The sequence below is a fragment of the Cylas formicarius genome, unplaced genomic scaffold, assembly GCF_029955315.1.
Source record: "Cylas formicarius isolate icCylForm1 unplaced genomic scaffold, icCylForm1.1 PGA_scaffold_6__28_contigs__length_40554024, whole genome shotgun sequence".
NCBI classification, from domain to species: Eukaryota; Metazoa; Arthropoda; class Insecta; order Coleoptera; family Brentidae; genus Cylas; species Cylas formicarius.
In genome coordinates, this window is record NW_026844347.1 from 10,346,576 (window position 1) to 10,366,940 (window position 20,365).

The 20,365-nt window shown below is 36.0% G+C and overlaps 1 protein-coding gene across 1 annotated transcript in view; it reads left to right on the plus strand.

Moving 5' to 3' along the window:
• Positions 1 to 20,365, plus strand: part of LOC132702754 (rotatin) — a 34,112-nt gene that overhangs the window by 10,002 nt on the left and 3,745 nt on the right. The window contains exons 14-25 of the mRNA XM_060671489.1: positions 1,002 to 1,167; positions 1,560 to 1,869; positions 3,145 to 3,348; positions 3,400 to 3,667; positions 12,252 to 12,436; positions 12,494 to 12,760; positions 13,698 to 13,948; positions 14,396 to 14,555; positions 14,949 to 15,136; positions 16,226 to 16,524; positions 17,556 to 17,752; positions 18,721 to 18,933. Coding sequence (XP_060527472.1) covers positions 1,002 to 1,167; positions 1,560 to 1,869; positions 3,145 to 3,348; positions 3,400 to 3,667; positions 12,252 to 12,436; positions 12,494 to 12,760; positions 13,698 to 13,948; positions 14,396 to 14,555; positions 14,949 to 15,136; positions 16,226 to 16,524; positions 17,556 to 17,752; positions 18,721 to 18,933 — 2,708 coding nt within the window. The remainder of the gene's footprint in view (positions 1 to 1,001; positions 1,168 to 1,559; positions 1,870 to 3,144; positions 3,349 to 3,399; positions 3,668 to 12,251; positions 12,437 to 12,493; positions 12,761 to 13,697; positions 13,949 to 14,395; positions 14,556 to 14,948; positions 15,137 to 16,225; positions 16,525 to 17,555; positions 17,753 to 18,720; positions 18,934 to 20,365) is intronic.

Here is a 20,365-nt window from a genome sequence, read left to right on the forward strand (position 1 = left end):
AGTATTCTATAAGCTCTCTTCACTATATTGTTTATATGTCGTATGAAACCAAGTCTGCTGTCTAGTTTTAGGCCTGTCTTTACACTCATATTTTTTATCAGTTTTATCTTGTTAATTGAATAATTATTGTTATTACCATGATAGATGATTTGCCAGGGGCCAGTCATTTACTCTATCCAAGTCATTTTGAAGTAACAACACATTTTGACCCTTCTCTATTTTCCTATAAACTTTCAAAATCATGGGCGCTCAGAATTCCGAACTATCCCCGGAAAATAATTTATCATTTAAAAAAAAAGTGGTTCAAGATTTGAATCTTTGTCAACAATGTGTCGTGATCTACTCTGGCAAAAACTTTTATTTTTGTTGCAAATCTTTTAGGTAAAAAGCCATGTTCTTTTCGCTTAGACAGGAGTTGTCGTGATTAAACATTTTATTATACTACAGAGATTCAAAGACCTAGAAGCATAAACAAGAGCTACCGCCCTATGGTTTTTCACATCAATCTTTCATTACTGTTTTCTAATTTGACCATGATTTTCAAAATTTTACCCTTTAATTTTTTTTTCATGCATGGGTGGTAAATGGGGATATAATTCACAAAGTCTTCTACAGGTTCGGTTGATAACTTTGTGGTACTCACCATGAAAGTAAAGTAAGTTTGAAATGTGAAAAAAGCGAATTAATAATAGGGAAATGTTAATAAAAGTTACTCATAAAACCATAAAACGTACATTTTCAACGCAGCAGGTGAAAACAAATTGAAAAGAAAAAACTGTTTAGCTCTCCAGAATTTCTAGATTTTCTTACATTCAAGATTGGTCTATTTGTAACATAATTTCTTTATTTATATTCGGAAAAAATGCATATTTTTGGAACACCCTTTTATAGTATTTTTTTTTTTAATTTCAATGTTATTGATGGATTGCTGTTTGTAGATTTGACAACGATGTATTTGTGCCTTCGTAGCACTTCAGAGACAAATTAAAGTTTATTTTTAGGGAAGAAGCATTTTCCAGAATATGTTGGTTAATGGCACGTCAAGAAAATTCTAGGGAACTCCTGCCAAAGTTTAATACGGTTTTTGATAAGGCTCTGGCTGGAGCCTGTAGAATGAGGACAATTGTTGATATCAATAAGATTAGAAATTCTGACCATTTTTATCAGGCATGTTGTTTTTTTTTTTAATAATATTAGAGACATTCTTTATATTTGTCTAAAATGTTTCTCGTAAGGACATCAAAATTTTTAGTTTGTTGAAAATAGTGGCGAAATACATTCCCAAAATATAATTGATGAAAATTTAATGAACGTTGGTAATCTTTTCAATTTTTGTTCTCTAAAATTTCATTGAATTTCGTATTCAGTGGTTGATTGTACTACTTATCTAAATTCATATATATTTTCCAATTTTAATCCTTTTTTTAATTTTTCAAAATCAGAAGTGGGAAAAACTACATCCAACATAATAAAAAATATTTTTTAAAATCGATTTTGTTTAATAAACTTTAAGTTAATAATATTTTAACATATTAGTTAATCAAGTGGCCGTTTTTTAGCCAAGTAGCTTAAACCAAGTTATGGATCTCCTAAGAGCACCGGACGTTGAACCTGTAATCAGAAGGTCTGCACTAAATCAAGTAAGCGTTATTATTGAAGATCCATTGCTGCACGAAACATTTTTGAAAAATCGTGGAATAGACTTGATAATTGATGTCATGAAAACTTCGTTGACCGAAAAAGATTACAGAGATTATCCAGATTCAGTTGTACCCATAATATCGATATTGAAGTCTCTGTGCCTTTACCATTCTAGCGTAAGGGAAGAACTTTGCACAAATGAAAACGTGATGTATTTTGTACTAAGAGGTTCGTATCCATTTAACAGATGTGTCAGGTGACGTTGCGGCTTTAAGAAAATTGTCAGAGGAACATTACGTTATGAGTTTTTCTTTTTATCGCGAGTACGAAATTCCTCGGAAAATACAGTTTTTTTAAAGAACTTGACAATATAGTGACGTTGACAGGATTTCAAACTTTCATTTTCTTCTATTACTGAAAATTTACTCAATGGGACGGTCAACTGACTGCTGCTGTCCACATAGATTTTAAAAACGGAAAATTATTTTTTTCAATATGTAATATGTTGGAAATTTACTTCAAATAAATAATTTAAATTAAAAATTATATACCGGTTGTCCAAGTCAGGTATTTTAAATTCTCTTATTTGACTATTTAATGACATAAAAAACATATCTTTGTATTTTCTTCAGCAAATAAATTTTTTGCGTTTTCCAGAAAAAGCCCTCTGGTGGCATAAATCGCAATCGCACGATTGGTCGCTTAGAAAAAGCTCTTTTTACTACTTCAAATGCGTTAAGCCTTTTGGGAGTTATCAACATTTATGTAATAGCATGTTCTAACACCCCATCTTCCTTTCAGATATAGAGCAAATAGCATTAAATTAAAGAGGTCACTTTCTTAAGCGAAATAAAGAGAGTGAATATATGTCCATAGTTACCAATAGGTTGAAAAGAACAAAATGAGGTTCTAATTTGTTAAAATTCTTTACATTTCACTATCAAGGTTAAAATTACCTGATTGTCCATCCTACTACCCTTAGTTCAAACCTACCTTTGTTTTTAATTACCTGCTAAATTTTAATTTACGGTAATTCCTAATTTGGCCTTTTTAAGTGCATTGTTGAATTCTGTTTCTTTTCTGGTGACATGATAAGAATAAGACTAAAGGCGCAACCATTTTCTTATTTTCGTCTGATTCTTTTAAATTTATGAAAATATTATTTTACTTTAGTGTAATATGTTTTACACCCACTATAAAAAAATGTAATACACAACCAGCTGATAATAATAATTAAACCTCAAATTTTAATAGTTTATTGTTCTGTTGCGTCCTGACATTTTGTTTAATATAAAATAAAAATAAAATATACAGACAAGAACGACCAAATAGCTTACTGAAATTTAAAAATATTTGCAAATACTGAGCCTTACTTGTGTTAGATGTGTTACAATGTTCTAGTCTATATTAGGTATCTTTGTTTCATTCTTGATTTGACGCGTTAGTTATTATCAATAAAATAAACTAAATCGCAAGTAACCTCTGGCGTCTTTTTCATTTCAGGTTTATTTCTGTTTTTTACTGATGAGAGAATGCGGCATGATGCAACAGCATTGTTATTTTTGCTTATTTTTAAGGATTGTATTGTTGGGACACCCGCAAGAAGTGATCTTTCTTTGCCTGTCTTGATAACGGAAAGCACAGTTGTGCCGTTTCAAGCCCACATACACGGGCACGTTAGTGATTTTATTCCAGAGAGTTTCTATGGTAATCGCAAGTAAATCGTTAAGAAAAAGCTTATTTCAATTACAATTTCAGATTCTATAACTAAAAATAGGTGGGCGCTCAGTTCGTTGCAGATACAGTGGAATGCGGAAATGAGAGGGGGCTTCGAAAAGCTCCTGGAAATAAATGATCTGGACTCGAATGGAGATATTGAAACTGAGGCAATTTTACAATTAAATAAGTGTGACCTGCAAATAATAAAAACTTCCTGCATAGACCATTGCATAGAAAAATTGCTATTTGCTATCCAAAATGCTACTTCCCACATGGGGGTAATAGACTCAATAACTGAATTAACTATGTAAGATGCAAAAATATTTCTTATATCTAATACTTAAGAAGCTTCAAGAGACATGGTTCGCTTACAGTATCCCCAAGTGTTATATTTTAAAAGCATACTTTTAGATGGGATACATAATTTTGATGCTACTGCGCATAGCCATGTATTTATTATTGTGTTTAGACTGACGTTGTTGTTTTCATGCTTGTAGTCTTTAACATCTAGAAATCAGTACTTATTTCTCGTTTTAACAGAACAAGTATGACCGCAACCGAGCATCTCACTGTCAGACTAACAATCGCGATGCCTCTTAACCCAACGTTGCCAAATGATTGCAACATATTTCTCGCAACAGTTAGTTTTGGTTAGTTTAAATGTGTCCAGCAAATAAAATTAAACACTCTATTGGTTACTATTTAAAAATATACAATTCAGATAAATTTTAGTTACCGCAGAGAATAAATAAGGTTTTAAACGACTGTTAAGGTGTCAGTGAAGAGGTACAGTTTGATTTAAATATTTTTCGGAGCGATATTTGTAGCGCCATCTATGTTCTAATATGCGAATCATCAATAAGGAAAGTTAAAATAGAGGCTAGCGCTAAAACGCCTCCATTTAGCATTGCAGCGAGCTTATTCACATGTACAGTTCCCTACCCATCAAGCAATACTTGTTTATTTATTTGTTATATATATATATATATATATATATATATATATATATATATATATATATATATATATATATATATATATATATATATATATATATATATATATTTATAGTTATACTTATTTATTTTTTGGCTGCAAATAATTGTTTCAATTCAATTTAATTCAACAGAGTTCGTTTGAGATTGTCAACGACCTGTAACAACTATTTTGATCCAAATTTCTTACAATGTGGTATAACGAATACTGTTCAATATAGAAGAAGTAGTTGCACTGGTAGGTGGAGTGATTAAACTAATAACGAAGTAATGGCGTGTAAGTTTGTTGTTTAGTAGCGGATTAGACTATTTTTTGCGGTTTAAATTGATGATATAGATATCTTGATTTGTACCAAAAATGAATCGGTAATCAATAATACTGAAACAAATATTTTTTGGGGTTTGAATTTATCAGGTTAGCAATATTCGTATTAAAAATTGACCAGAAATCCTTTGTAGTGTTAGAAGGCAAAATAATAAGTCCGTCGAAATTGTTTTTTTTTTCTTCATATTTAAGCTTATTAAACAAGAGGTTGTACGATTTGGCAGCATGGCAAACCTTATTAATAATTATAAAAGTCTCTGTTTGTTTAGAAAAAATACATTAAGTAGGATATTAATAGTATTAATAGTTAGTTCTAAAGTTAGCCAGCGCGAGTCACGCTCACGGAGATATGGTCAGTTACGAATATACGTATACTGTATTACAATATGAAATATTTAGCAGGATGGAATTATTCTGTTACCCAAGAACGATGATCATAAGGTTATGGGGAATTATCGTCCCACTTCGCTTTTCTGCTCTGCCTCTAAAATCTTACAAAAAATAATATTTTTAGACTTTCAACATGGGTTTAGAAAACGCAGAAACGGCGTTACAATTTCTAGATAAAGTCGTAGCCCTGTACACAAAAATGAAAATTATTTGCGTTTATTTATGCATGTGCTAAACCTTTGTAGATCATATTTTGGGTAAAGTTTCAGGTTAAATCTTACCTATTGTTAAGGGTTGAATAACATTTTTCGGTAACTTCATAATTTTTTTGTTTTGGGTTAACTTTTTATTTTCGCGCTGTGTATACAACACCCCCACCATACCCAACCTTGGTTAAGCCGCGCGAAAAGACAGACTTGCGTGAGCGTCCGTAGTGCGAACCACGAAAAAACAAGCTCCCTTTTGTGACCGGTTCGCGAGAACCCCGCGCTGTGTTGTGGTCCTTACCACCCCCAACCCTGCAGAAAATACCCCTAAGAAGACCCGGCCGGGCAGACGACGGCGCGGGAAACCATCGAGGTGGGTGATTAACCGTTTCGGGTGTTGTATGTCCTACCGTTTTCTTGCCGCTCTTTCTCGTTTAAATTTTGAGGGTGATTTACAACCACCTTCCCCCAACCCCTTACATGTTGGTTCTTCGAGCCGGATCAGAATCAGTCTTTTGGATTTTTATAGTCATTCACAAACTTTAGTAATTTTAAATACGTTCGCTATCGTGAACAGGTTAGCAAAAAACGTGTAAAGTTTGGAGCGCAAAAAAGCGGTTTCATAAAAAGTGTTTACTGTCGTTTCGAATTGCGGCCGTCTTTTTATTTGATTCGTTCTAAGCATATTTTCTGCGTGCTCAAATTCTTCTTCCTTTTAATTTACGTGGGTACTTAAATTTATTGCTAAGCGGGATTTAACACTTAGACGCTTTAACGATATATTGTCAGCGGGTCAGAAAGCTCGCGTTGAATCCGATGATGATGAAATTTTATGCAAATTCCAGTGCATGGTGGAGGATTTGCCGAGTTTAGTTAGCACTTTTGAGTCCTTGCAATTGGAAGTAATCTCCTTAGCGAATGATTCGGAAAGAGATCGACAGTTTGCGGTTCAAGATCACTTTGATCAGTTGCATTATTCAATTCGATCTATTGCCAAGCGATTATTTGAGAAAGTGGAACCTAAGGCAGGCTCTCCGGTACCATCTGTAGTTGGTCGAGAGTCGCAAAGAAATAGTAATCTCCGACTCCCCCGTATTATCATTCCGAAATTTGATGGCGATTTGAAAAATTGGCCTACATTTTTTGATATGTTTAACACGTTGATCCATTATAATTCTTCATTTTCAAACATTGAAAAATTTCAATTTTTAGTGTCTTATTTGGAAAAGGATGCTCTCAGTGTCGTGAAGAATTTGCCAATTAAGGATGCCAATTATAGTATAGCTTACAATGCCCTCGTGAAGCGTTATCAAAACGATCGATTGTTGGCTGTCGATCTTTCGGGCTCCGACTATGAAGAGTGACTCGGTTGTTGAACTGAGGAGATTGCTTTCAACATTTTCAGAGAATCTTGCAGCTATCGATAAATTCGATATCGACTTGTGGGATTTTACAAAATTCAATTTGCTTTTAGAGAAACTCGACTCGACTCTCAAGACGAGGTTCGAACTCAAATTTTGTGATAAAGATATCCCAACTTTTCAAGATTTATGTGATTTTTTGGAACAGAATTGTAAAGCTTTAGAAAACTCTTTAGTTACCTCAAAAGGTATTACCCCTACCAAGAGGCTTGAGGTTTCGAAGCGAGTTTCAACCGATACACGTAGACCCACATCTATGATAGCGACGTCTACCCCTCCGAGTGCTGATGTGAGTTGCACCAGTAAGTGTTTATACTGCCCTATGGACATCCTCTGACAGAGTGTGATTCCTTCCTATCTCTTGAGCCCCCTCAAAGGCATGTGTTCATCAAGCAACATCGTTTGTGCTTTAATTGCTTCGCGCGATCCCATGGTGTTGGAAGATGCTCCTCCAAGATTAATTGTCGTCTATGTGGCAAGTGCCACCATACTTTAGTGCATTTTGGAAATGCTACTACCCCCTCCCCGGCGAATGAAGCTCCCCCTGCTTCCATCAACCAGGAAGGTACTATCCCTAGTCCTGTGACCATGATGACCAATCTCTCCTCTCAAAAGGTCGTGCTCTTTGCCACTTGCTTGGTGTCCGTTTTGAATAAATCTGGCAGACTTGTTACTTGTCGTGCACTGTTGGATTCAGCTAGTCAAGCCAGTTTTGTGACAGATTCCTTTGCGAAGAAATTGGAGCTTCCAAGGTCTCTCTCTCCGACACTAATTCAACCCCTCAACCAAATGTCGACGTCTGCGTTAGGGAAGGTTGCCCTGAGCGTGACTCCCTCCCAAAGAAAATCCGCTGCTCTCCATATAGAGGCTTTAGTTATTCCATCTATTTGTGATAAGGTACCCTACCAGGTGATTGATAAGCAGAATCTAAAACATCTCAGGTCCCTACCCTTGGCTGATCCTCACTTCTGTGAACCCAACGAAATAGACGTGCTTTTAGGGGCAGAAGTTTACGGAGATATTTGTTTGCCTGGATTTAGAAAAGGACAGAACGGTGGCCCATGCGCTTTTCGGACCATCTTCGGATGGGTTGTCCGAGGAAAAGTGAATTCTTTAGAACCATCTTCTCCCTTTAGTTTTTATACCACTGTGAGTACTGCTGTTGATGTTTCTTTGAAGAGATTTTGGGAACTCGAGTCCGTCCCTTCAAAGACCTTCATATCTCCTGAAGACAAATTGTGTGAGAAGATCTTTCTCTCTACCCATTCCCGTGCCCCTTCAGGTAGATACGTCGTATCCTTACCCTTTAAGGATAAACACCCTTCACTTGGTGAATCTTACCCTCAAGCCCTTAGGCGATTCCAGTTGTTAGAGGCGCGTTTGGCCAAGAACCCAACTTTGCGATTAGCCTACAACGAGTTCTTGAGAGATTATTGGGAACAAGGTCACATGGCACTCGTTAGCGACCTGCCCCCCTCTCCCCAAGGTTACTACATTCCTCATCACGCCGTCTGGAAGCCACATAGCGAACCCCTTAAATTGCGTGTTGTGTTTGATGCTACCTACATCGACGACATTATCGGAGAAACAGACTCGTTGGAGGAAGCCCGTGAGTTGAGGGATCAATTAGTATCGCTGCTAAAGTTGGGTGGTTTCGAGTTGCGCAAATGGGCGAGCAACTCCCCCGAGTTATTGAGTTCACTCCCCGCTTCACATCATCAACCCGTTTTCCTATGCGGAGACGACAATCCCAGTTTAAAGGTGTTGGGATTGCAGTGGTGTCCCTTACGGGATGTGTTCTCCTACCGCATCCAAGTAGCGGATAGGACGTGCACAAAAAGGAATATTTTGTCACAAGTAGCCCAAATATACGATCCCCTAGGTTTTTTATTCCCGGTCGTGTTGACTGCCAAAATGCTCCTACAGAGGCTTTGGTCCCAGGGCGTCGATTGGGATGCACCTCCCCCCCGCGACATATTCGAAGATTGGAGTTCGTTTTCATCTCAGCTGGACAGTCTTTCTGGGCTGACAATCCCTCGTCGGGTACTGCCTAGCAATGGCGTCCAGGTGGAGACGCACGGATTTTGTGACGCTTCGGAGCGCGGATACGGTGCAGTCGTGTATCTGCGAAGCATCAGAGAGGGCTATATCTCTGTCACCCTTCTGTGTGCAAAGAATCGGGTAGCGCCTTTGAAGCGAGTGTCGATCCCCCGTCTGGAGTTGTGCCCAGCGTTGCTGCTCGCCCAACTCGTAGATTTCGTCCGATCCACTATAGCCTCTGAGTTGACTATCACGAGAGTATTCGCCTGGAGTGACTCCAAAATTGCGTTGTCTTGGATAAAGTCCTCCCCCCACAGATGGAAAACTTTTGTGGCCAATCGCGTGTCCCTCATTCAGGACATCATTTCCCCCAGTTCCTGGCATCACGTCGCCGGTTCATCCAACCCTGCTGACTGCGCATCCCGAGGGCTTTTCCCCGAGCAAATATTAATTCACCCCTCTTGGTTCTGTGGTCCCCCCTGGTTGCGTCTTCCGGTGGAAGAGTGGCCCACCTCCGACTTCACCCCCGGAGACGATCTGGAACTGGAACGTAAACCAGTGTTGACTTGTGTGTCCACCCCTTTAGTTGACTCGCTCGGAGAACTGTTAACCCGTTTCTCGTCGTTACGAAAAATTGAGAGGATTCTGGCTTATTGTTGTAGGTTTCTAAATAATTGTCGTATCCCCATTCCCAAGCGAGCGCTTGATAATTTGTCTTTTGCGGACACGTACCACGCCCGCACATTGCTCACAGGATACATCCAACGTGAGGTGTTCGCCGGTTTGCTGAAGTGTCTTCGAAACGGTAAACTGTGCCCCAAACCTTTACGCTCCCTAGCGCCCTTTATCGACGAGCACGGTCTCATTCGAGTCGGTGGCAGACTCCGAGGTTCTGCGTTGTCTTTCGACGCAAAACATCCTCTTCTACTACCTCGAGACCATCGCTTTACCGAACTCGTGATCGAAAAGTTCCATAAGGAAAATTGCCACCCGGGCCCCCAATCGTTGTTGTACCAGATTTCACAACAATTCTGGATTTTGTCCGCCCGCAGAGCAATTCGTCACACCCTATCGCAGTGTTACCGATGCTTCCGTGTCCAACCTTCTTGTGTACAGCCATTCATGGCTGATTTACCCCCCGTTCGTGTATCGCAAGTCAAGCCATTCGCGCATACCGGTGTCGATTTCGCCGGTCCAATTTCCATTACCCTTGCGCGAAGACGTGGCGCTAAGACTCAGAAGGCTTACATTTGCCTATTCGTTTGCATGGCTACCAAAGCCATCCATTTGGAATTGGCTTCTGAACTCAGCTCCGACGCATTCTTGGCCGCTTTTCGGCGCTTTGTCGCTCGCCGCGGGCGTTGCACTGACATGTATAGTGATCAGGGTAGAAATTTTGTCGGTGCTAACCGGTTGTTGGTACAGTATTGCCAGCAGTCCGCCGACCAGTGTGAGGTGCGCTGGCACTTCAACCCACCCTCCAGTCCTCACTTTGGAGGTCTTTGGGAGGCCGGCGTCAAGTCGGTAAAGACCCATTTGTTTCGTGTGATAGGCTCTCAAATCCTGACTTTCGAGGAAATGTCGACAGTGTTAACTCAGGTGGAATCCATACTGAATTCCCGCCCATTATGTAGTTTGAGTTCCAACCCAAACGATGTGCATAGCCTTACTCCTGGGCATTTTCTGACCCTGGAGCCCCTATCTGCCCCTCCCGACGACCCTTTAGCTAATCTGAACACTAACAGACTCACTCGTTGGCAGCTCGAGCAGCAGTTGCATCAGCACTTCTGGGACAGATGGCATCGGGAATACCTCCACCAGCTGCAGCAACGGCATAAGTGGAACACCACGACTAACCCCCCAAAAGTTGGTCAGTTGGTTTTAATTAAAGACGAGAACCTCCCTCCGTTAAAGTGGCTTCTGGGCCGCATCACGCGCTTTACCCCAGTTCCGACAAGGAAATTCGCGTTGTGCAAGTGCACACGGCCAAAGGCACTTTCGATCGACCTTTGGTCAAATTATCTTTTGTCCCTAACTGTTAACCTGTTCAAGGGGCAACCGTGTATATAGTATAGGATAAGTGTATGGGAAAAATTGGGTATTTTTGGGAAGCCGGAATGTTAAGGGTTGAATAACATTTTTCGGTAACTTCATAATTTTTTTGTTTTGGGTTAACTTTTTATTTTCGCGCTGTGTATACAACACCCCCACCATACCCAACCTTGGTTAAGCCGCGCGAAAAGACAGACTTGCGTGAGCGTCCGTAGTGCGAACCACGAAAAAACAAGCTCTCTTTTGTGACCGGTTCGCGAGATCCCCGCGCTGTGTTCTGGTCCTTACCACCCCCAACCCTCCAGAAAATACCCCTAAGAAGACCCGGCCGGGCAGACGACGGCGCGGGAAACCATCAAGGTGGGTGATTAACCGTTTCGGGTGTTGTATGTCCTACCGTTTTCTTGCCGCTCTTTCTCGTTTAAATTTTGAGGGTGATTTACAACCACCTTCCCCCAACCCTTTACACCTATTATTCCTGTTATTTATTAATACTCTATATGACACGCCAGTCCTGCAAAATGAATATTTGGCAGGATGACTATTTCCACCTATGTTGTGAGCGTTCGATCGAGAAAGCTTCCAATAAACTTCAATTAATTAATGATACTTTTAACGATTGCCTTGTTAAGACAGTTAAGACTTTGTCAAAACGGTTTTGGAAATTTTTAATCTGGCAACATATTTTGGGGCATTTTCCCTCAACGAGATTGAATATTTAAATTGCAAAAAATATTATCGGTGCCACTGTAAAGCATTTTTTTAAAGTCTATCCCTATCTAACTTACATTCACTTAACAGTGACTTTCGCGATTTTGGTACCAAATATGGCAATAAGTTCACTTATAAACTAGAATTGTGTGGGAAGTCATAAACTCAAAAAAAAATTTTTCGAGTAGTAGAACATTCAGAAATTGGAACATACCTTTTTAATAGAAAATTGTTTCTATAATATTGATGAATAATTTAATATGTAATATTAAATTTAATTCATTAGTAGATCTGTCCGTCAACTTATATTATTTGGTTTTGATGTTTGAGTTGATTCGATTTGGGAGGGTAGAGAATCCGAATTTCGGATTAATGCCTCCTTCAAAGCAAAGATTACTATTAAAAAATACTTCTAAGCTTTCTTTGACGAAAATCAAAGGTTTATCGCTGTCATTATTTCATCCAGTGACACAAGCATTTTGTACAAAATTGTTGGAACAATTTGTCCGGAATTCCAGGCAGCAACCGTTGTAACGAGTATTTTTGCTATTCCTCCATCAATCATTACATTCATTCGCTAAATTATATGATGTCCTTTTAATAACACCCTGCGGCTACTCATAATTTAATTCTTACTTTCATCCAATTGCTGTTAGCAAATATATCGCGGTACACTTTGGGGCTGCAGTAGGCGAAGCTATCTCTATTTTTTAAGAGTGTTTTAAACGTGACACAAAATTATGTATTTTAGGTATTTAAATCTGTATAAAATTGCAATGAAATTCGGTTCAACCCATCATGGTATTTTGCATCATCGATGGGAATCGAGCTTTAGGCGGTTTTTACAAACCTTGCCTTCCAGTAAAGAGGACGTGTATCTACTGAAAACCGTAATACGACTTTTATTGGTTTTAATTCCATTTTACAAACAAACTGGTAAATCATATGAAACCGCATTTTGCGGCTACGATAACGCTTGAAATTTTTTTGTAGGCTCGAATTGGATTAGCTGTTTTCTCAAAGACCCAACGCAATGTCTGTTGGACTTGTTGTACACCGAAAACTTGTCTGACGATGAACTTAAAGACTTAAGTCGAGATATTTTGAAGCTGGTAGCTCTATGCGTGTCTCAGGAGCATCATTACCTCGATTATGTCAACTCCTGTCCGGTTGCAAATTCTCAACCAAATTGGAATCATGTTATTCAGGCAATTGCTGAAAATTTGAAATTGAATGACTCCCAACACTTCTATAATTTAGGTAATCTTTAAGATTTCTAAATTGATTCTGTTCATGGATTATTCATATAGCTATTAGATAAACGCAGTGGTCGTTTTTTCACTAAGGTTCTATGAGTATTTTTTAAGAAAATGAAGATCAGTGTCAGTTAAATCGAATAAAAGTTGTATATTTAGATGTCGCGAAGCTACCACAATGAAATTAGCAAAGCTGGACTAAGAAATACTTTAGGTAAACTAAATTCCTTAATTTTTGTATTTCTTGCCTTGTCTACAGAGTGTTCCAATTTTGAACTATTACTACCCTGTATTTTTGTGCATTTTTAGTTTCTTTATAATAGATCTCAGCTACCTTTAGTATTAGTTTTCATTACTATATCTTTAGAATTTGTTGTATGTATATTTTCATTTGTATGTTCATTCGAGACTAATAATAATAATTTAATTTAATAATAAATATATAAATTGAAAAAAGATTAAATGATATTCATTTATTTTGGTAGTTTCAGGACACTAAGCATCTAAAAATACATATCTTTTATCTCATTAAACCGACACTGTATTTTTACTTGTTTAAAAGTTACCGATAAAATTCTGCTGAAAAAGTGTTCACCGGCCTTGCTCATCCGCACTAATAAGAGTTTCCGGCGTTTAGTAATCAACATGGCCACTGACAGTTCGCTAATTCGATAGTTTTAATTAGGGATATGGCATTTTGTAATCAGTATTTTCCCAAAATATGGTCAGATTTCGTTATATTTTGGATCTTTTTTTTTTGTTAAACCGCAAGATTTTACATACGATGTTTTTTCTCTGAAATTTTTATCTGGGCATATTTTGAAAAAATGTCAACGTCAAAGTGAAAACTCAAACTCAAGAATCGATTCCCAGGGCTGTGCAACGCCAAGACCTTATTAATTAGAAAGGAAGCGATGTCTTTGTTAAAACTTTGATTTTAGCTTATTTAGACGCACTCCTTGGTTGTTTGGTAAATGTAACAATTGTTCTGGGATGGAGCACTGCGAAACATGACCAAAAGCCTAACAAGTTATTACTCGGATTGATATCTAGCCTTTGCGAACTTACTAGCTCTTTTCATTGCGGTAAAGGTCAAACGGCAGCTAATTCAGTGCTTGGTATAAATATATCAAAGAATGTACTTCTGACCCTGAATAATCTACTTGCCGAATTACAATATGTGAAAACGAAGGTAACAGCTATTTATTTTTACCATTTATATATGCAAATGAGACTCAGCAAAGTACTATAATTATGTTGACAACTTAAAGTCACATTTTCAATGCACATTGCGTAGTATAATCTAAAAAAAATCTATTTTTGAAATCCTTATTACTTAGTTTTAGCATAAAGCGTCAAAATTTCAAATCGTTATAATTATGTTGAAGGTTTTGCAATTTTTACAATTTGATGATTGTGTGCTAAACTTACCAAACAAACCATTTTCGAGAGCACAACAGAATAACGGTTTTTAGCTCCAAAAGAGTAGGGGTGGTTCTCAATTTTTTACGGGGCGGGGTTAAGGCTTCGTTTATGTTAGTTTCCAGTTTTAATACATTAACTTATGCGATTTTCTTGGGTTAATATTACTACCTGTCCATTCCATTTTTTTTTCATTTAATATGTAAACATTTTGTAGAAGTGGGAGTATTGCTTTTTTGATGACATCGAAAGCCCGGCAAATTTAACTAGTTTCTTAACCCTTTGGACTAGTCGAGATGTCATTCTAAGGGCTGCAGCTTTACAACTGTTTGCTGGGCTGGCGAACTCGGAAAAAATAGCTCTGAAAATAATCAATGGTAAGATTTCTTATTATAACTAACTTAAAATAAAGTTACCGTTATGATGCAGCTTTGTCGCTTTTTGTTCGAAAATTGGACCTAAACAATATTAATATTTAATGTCATCCTTCTAATCTGCTATTGAATTTTTCGAAAGTATTAAATAATAAAAGATTAACCATTCTTAACAATCCTTTTTACGGCTCTTAACTTTTTGGAATTTAACCTACAATTATTAATGGTTCTTATATATCCTATATTGCAGAAGGTCACCTATTGAAATGTCTGTCTTAACTGTATCTAAAATAAATTGATATTTGAAAGAAAAAGAAGAATGTCGTATATACAGTTACAGTTATGATGATTTTTTTTTCTGTAATCAATATTGTTTGATATTTATTAAATTTACAGATTTAAAACATGTCAATGGTAGCTTTTGGGAATTGGTCTTTGCCGTTATTATTGACCACACCGAGGCTGGAATAGTAAGAGAAAATGCCGCTCTGTTGTTAGTGAATTTAACAAATCACATTTACGTACCATTTAACGACGGAAGTATAACATCAGTTGTTACATCATTGGGAGTAAATTCAAAAAAGGTATGTTACAGTGCGTAAAGGACGACTCCTTTATATAATATATATAATCTAGCAGCTACCGACAGCTGCTAGATTATATTGCATGGCTAGACAGTCATATAGAAGCATTATTTGAATGTGTAGTTAATTTTATAAGGTTAAATTATATCATATCAATCAAAAATACACAAGTCTGGTTAATACGTCTGACGAAAACCGACTACGACTCTGGATCTTATGTAAAAATACACTTGTATCATATTTGTTTTTTCCTTGTTTGGGATATTTTAGCACTAATTTTGAAATTGTTTAAAAGTTTACCTACTATAATAATTAAAATGTCACAATTATGGGCAATTTATGGTTTGTCTTTTCCTTTATAAATATTGGCAAACCTCACCATTGTGTAAAGTTTAATTTATCCAGAAATTTAATGTTCGAATCCTCCGGGGTAATGAATGTTATTACTAAAAAATCATCCATGCAAATATTATGAATTATAATAAAAACATGTTACTTCATAAGATTTCTGGATGAATTTATTATAAGGCTTTGGTTAGTTCGTTTCTTAATGTTTGCTTGTCTCGGGCCCCCGTATCCCTAAAACCCTTGACTTCCGTTCGCAAACGTGAACTATCCAATTTGGCGTCCCCTTACTTTGACTCCCGACTGATTCTTTGTTCTTTCGTAAATGTCATTGCCATTCTGTATGGTTCATATAGTCACTAAATTTTTTTTTAAATTATTTCCAAGTATGCCCTGATGTCATCGTGCGGCTAACTTTACTATAATGTTAATTTTTAAAAAATACAAAACTAGTATTTAAAATATCAACAAATTGCTTACTATTGCACTTTGTGAAAAGATTGTTTGCAATATATTTACTTGGGCAAACTAGAAAAACTCGTAAAAATAATAAAAATTATTGACAATAAATAATAAATAAAATCAAACCCTCTTATTAACCTATACGGCAAAGAAAAGGATACCCATTACTATCCGTCTCCCTCTATATAAAATTTCCATTCTAGTTTGGATGCCCATTGGAGCTGTGCTTTTATTAATTAGAAACACGGAACACTCTATATAATGTAGTGTACTTTCTTTCAGGGCTTCATAAAAGAATTAATGGACGTATTTACAAAGCACGATTTCTATAGTCACCTTCAAATTATCCTGACGTCCTTGTTCACTTTGACGATCGGCAACGACTCTGGAACTGAAACTGAAAAAAATTATTATTTTACTGATAACTGCGGTTCTTCCAGCGCAACATCCGAACATGTTAATATTACCACTCCCGGTTTCGTGAAAGCTGTATGTATGTTTCTGAATAATGTTGCCTGTTTTTCTACAAATGACGTCATTGGAGAATTGTACAGGAAAGGCCTAGTAAAACTGATTTTCAGGTAAGTTTTTGTGCCCCAGTATATGCAACGGATGTACGACCCTAGAAATTGGAAAAAAAATTATTAAGCAAAAGAGAAATAGCTAAAAATTATTTGCGAGTGTCTGAAAGGGCCACCAAAGGGTTTAATTCCTATTAATTTATTATTCAGAATGCCAAATGATATTTAAAATCAAAATAAAATTTTGTTATTTTTCTTTATTACCCATTTTTCAATACTTCGAAGTGCACGAGCCTACCCAGTAGCTGCCGTTACCACTTTTTGATGTACTTGCCAGTATTCAACTTATTAATTATTATTACTTATTTTTTTATTAAAAATTAAGTTTAGTCAACTGATCAAAACTAATCAATTGTTGACGACTAACTGATTTTTTTTAACTTTGGAGTTATGTAAGTAGTAAATTATGTATTGAAATATATATTTTTAATGCTATAAATAGTTAAAATTTAAACTAATTAAAATTGTAGGAAATCAAGAGACTTTGACAAGCATCAAGTAATGACATGAAAAATGCGTACTATTTAGATTGAAAAAAAAAAGTTTTCTGGGCAAACTTGATAATTAGGAATGACTTTCCACATTTTACTACATAAATACATCAATACTTAATAAAATGAAGTTATGCTCCAATTAATGATTTATAAGTGATAATTCTAAATCTTTGGAAACGGGTAAGAATATCAGAACATAGTAATGTTAGCTACGGGCTCACTTAGAAGATATTTAGAAAGAAAGTAATAAACATAAATTTGATGATAAGTATCACTTGGCATGCCAAATAATAAATTATCGCTTTATTTGGTAGATTAGCAATAATTAGGCAATAATGACAACCCGCAAAGTGACGCAGGTTTTCCAAAAATGAACTATTTTTGAGTGTTGTTGTATTCATATTTTAGGTTAGGGTAAAGATATGGAGATGCGGTTTTCACTGAGTTGCTGGGCGCTTATTAGATAAATTGCCGTAAAAATGTCTTCGTTGTATTAATTCTTTTTTGTGATTATTTATATTTATAACTTATCCTTAGGATCTTATGCTACCCGTCAGTGACTGTAGACACGACCAAGGAATTAATGTTCTACTGTGATCTGTTGGAGATGAATGCAAGTGTATGTTTGCTTCTGAAAACTTTGTGTCATAACAACACATTGTGTCTTGGTACCGTTCTTCACACAAAGGATTGCCTCAATGTTATGTTATCATTATTAAACCGCAACATGTACCGTAAGTATATTTTATTAAAATAAAAAAAAAAACTTTGCAAAAACCATCATTGACCCATAGTTAAAGTAGTTCCAAGAAACCATATATTACCACTTTGCGAGCAACCCTCGTGGCTTTATTGAATTCATTCATTCAATTCTTCAAACAATTCTTTAATTAAATGAGGTTCAGTCTCCTAACACACATAATATTAACTTTCTTGATGAAGTGGACGTGTTACTGTTAACAGCTTATGTTGTTGAACTTCTTAACCTCTGAAGCTGTGGTTATCATAGTATAAAAAACTACTATGCTCAGGCATTCAAAGCAGTGTTACATTATTACAGCACTCTAGCCTCTTTGTGTACTATTGCACAAGTTGCTTCCTTACCAGCATTAGACAGATTTCAATCGCCTGCACTTCCGCTGCCATATGCTAGATATGCGGCAACAGATGTGGATATGTGCCTTTTGGTTTTCCGGCCCCTATGAGGTCAAGTCAGGTTCACTTTATAGAAAAGATCTATGTCTCAGGTATCATGTCCGATGACATCCCCAGAATGCCCTGGTTAGATACCCTATCCGGCAAATAGGGGTTTTATCTACTAATATATTCATTAACATTTATTAGTCTAGAAATTTCTTTGAGAATTATTTTATTTTTAATTTTAGTATTAATATTCCTAATTAAAATACCCATATATATTTTTTATTTATGACTATTAAAAGCTCATGTTGAAGAGCCAGTTTCAGGATCAATAGTATTAGCCGGAATTTTATTAAAGTTGGGAGGATATGGACTTTTACGAGTAATAATTATATTTTTAGATTTTAAGTTTATAAATTTATTAATTATAAATTTTTCTTTGTTGGAAGCTGTAATTATTTGTATGGTTTGTTTACGTGAAAGGGAATTAAAATTATTAATTGCCTATTACCATCCCGGATGATATAATTGTAATATTTTAAACTATCTATTTTGAATTTAGATACGAACCTATCCCAACTGATATATCTGAGAAACAAACTCTGGAGCGAAATTTTCAATTTATGCGCTGTATTACTTGGAGCGAGTAACCATGATCCCAAGTTGAAGCTAGCCGCTGAATCTTTAACTATTATTAGGGATACCATAGTAGACGTAGGAGTTAGTCAGTTTTTGGAAATTCTGTTTGAATCCCTTATTTGTATTGGAGAGAGTGGTAAGTATTATTTAAAACTAATTTACTTGCGTTATTATATAGAGTATAAGACCTCTTAACCGATTATTTCGTAGTTACACCCCGACCTGTTGTGCCAGCATGTTTGATAAACGCTGCTTTAGTCAAGAGCAACTGAAAAAGTTGTATGCTATATTTATTCTACGTTTTGGGTACCTTTTTGCAAAACAACCCGGATGCATTCACTGAGTGTGACCATCAGAACTGACAAACGTTAAAATACCATTCTTACTCTAAAATACCCGTTTATGCGTAGTTTATATAGCTGCGCTAGAGAAATTTTGTTGAAAGTTTACTTTCCAGTCTAAACAAATGAGTTTTTGTTAACTTTTTATTTATTATTTTCGCAAGAATGGCGGTACGCCGTGTTTAAAATAGGAAGACACCCTTGTGTTAATTGAAAATCTTTGTACTGTACAAAGAAATATGAAATCTATTGAAATGGACTGCAAAAAATTTAAAAATAGAGTGAAATAATAAAACACATTTAAAAAATTAATTAATTAAGAACTATTTAAGACGTCTGAACATCAACTTAAGCGCAAGCTACATTACTTGAGAACACAACTGAATCAGAAGTGGTGAAAGATGGAAAAAAAAGACAAGAGACACGAATTGTATAAAAACATGTGCAATTTTTTTGATTTTTTAAAATTTATATTAGTTCCAGCCGGTTATCTGGCAAGTTTAAAGTTTTTATTACAAAAAATTTTCTTACAAATAAAACTTAATATGTAATATAACATTTTAAAGGTAATTTAATTTTATGTAGACTTTTAAATATAAACTATATTGCCATTCCACAAAAAAAAATAGTCCTTACATTGTAGGAAGTTTTTTAATGACTGAGGATCTTCCATTCCCATTTCAGACAATCGTCTTATGTATTCCTAAAGTAGATCTGCGTTTTTTCTCACATTCCTCTTTTTTATTTGTTTTTTTTTTCTAAAGTGCGTGTACCTGTTTCAAAGCAAAAATACATAGTTCCACAAAATATATGGAAATACAGCAAGAAGTATACGTTTCCCAACTGAACTGTCACTATAACTTGTCATCAGTTCATCATAACATATTTGGAATAATGTTTGAATTTTCTTTAGAGAATGCATGCACCCACTTTTAAATTGCGCTTTTTACCCCCGCTAGATTAAAACAAAAAATAAAATAAAACATAAGTGTCAATAGCCTAAATAAACCTAACCTAAAATAAAGTGGCATATTATGATATGAGCAAGCCGTTTAGTGGAGTTCTTCCGTAGACCTCGAGAAATGTTATCTTCCGAAGCGGTACGCCATCCCTTGAATTGAATGCGTTTTTAAAAATGGGAATTAATTCAATAACATTTTCGTGGCTGTTCTTTATTTGAACTTATCAATACAAAAATACTCAAAAACAAAACTGAATACACTCAAG